The 672-nt window shown below is 39.4% G+C and overlaps 1 protein-coding gene across 1 annotated transcript in view; it reads left to right on the top strand.

Moving 5' to 3' along the window:
• LOC119586612 overlaps nt 1-672 on the top strand; it is a 51,882-nt gene that overhangs the window by 38,367 nt on the left and 12,843 nt on the right. The window contains exons 17-18 of the mRNA XM_037935361.1: nt 153-249; nt 528-658. Coding sequence (XP_037791289.1) covers nt 153-249; nt 528-658 — 228 coding nt within the window. The remainder of the gene's footprint in view (nt 1-152; nt 250-527; nt 659-672) is intronic.

A 672-nucleotide genomic window follows, 5' to 3' on the forward strand; every position in this document is an offset into this window, starting at 1 on the left:
CCAGATGATTATTTCATGTCTGATTTCGTGTCTTTTCATCCACATCTTGTTCCCGATGAATTTATCAAGAAGTCAAATAAGTCCAATGAAATCATTTCCCCGGAATCATCAAAGAGTAGGGTAAGACTAACAGTTATATTTTCTTCCCACAGCCGAATGAAAACAATACCTGTCTAACAGTAAACCGAAACGGCACTTACGAGGCCAAGAGCTGTTTTTCAGATCTACGTTATGTGTGCATGCTGCCAGGTACTTCAGTTTAGTGTCACTCGTCCTATGTTTATTATGCGCACTTGGTCTTTATTTCACTTGTGATCTATAAGCATGGAAAAACTCGTTGTTCTCATTATCTACAGAAAACTTTATATTTGACCACTGTTATTATCTTTTGTTTATATTTTGATACTGCCTTAACCGTTTCATATTTGACTATGCAACTTTTTTTCATTTCCTCAGCAATATGTACTCAAATAAATTATGCATCACGCTGTAAAGTGTCTGTATGTCACGTCCACCTTTCTTTTCAGCATACTGCCCCCCTGGATTTACACTATACTTAGGCCAGTGTTACAGAGTCGCCAATATGCTGTTCGACTCGCATCTGGTAGCCTTGTCCTTGTGCGAAAATTACGGAGCTGCGCTGGCTTTTCCGGAAACGGTAGACACACTGGA

The sequence above is a fragment of the Penaeus monodon genome, chromosome 21 (genome assembly GCF_015228065.2).
Source record: "Penaeus monodon isolate SGIC_2016 chromosome 21, NSTDA_Pmon_1, whole genome shotgun sequence".
Classification (NCBI taxonomy): domain Eukaryota; kingdom Metazoa; phylum Arthropoda; class Malacostraca; order Decapoda; family Penaeidae; genus Penaeus; species Penaeus monodon.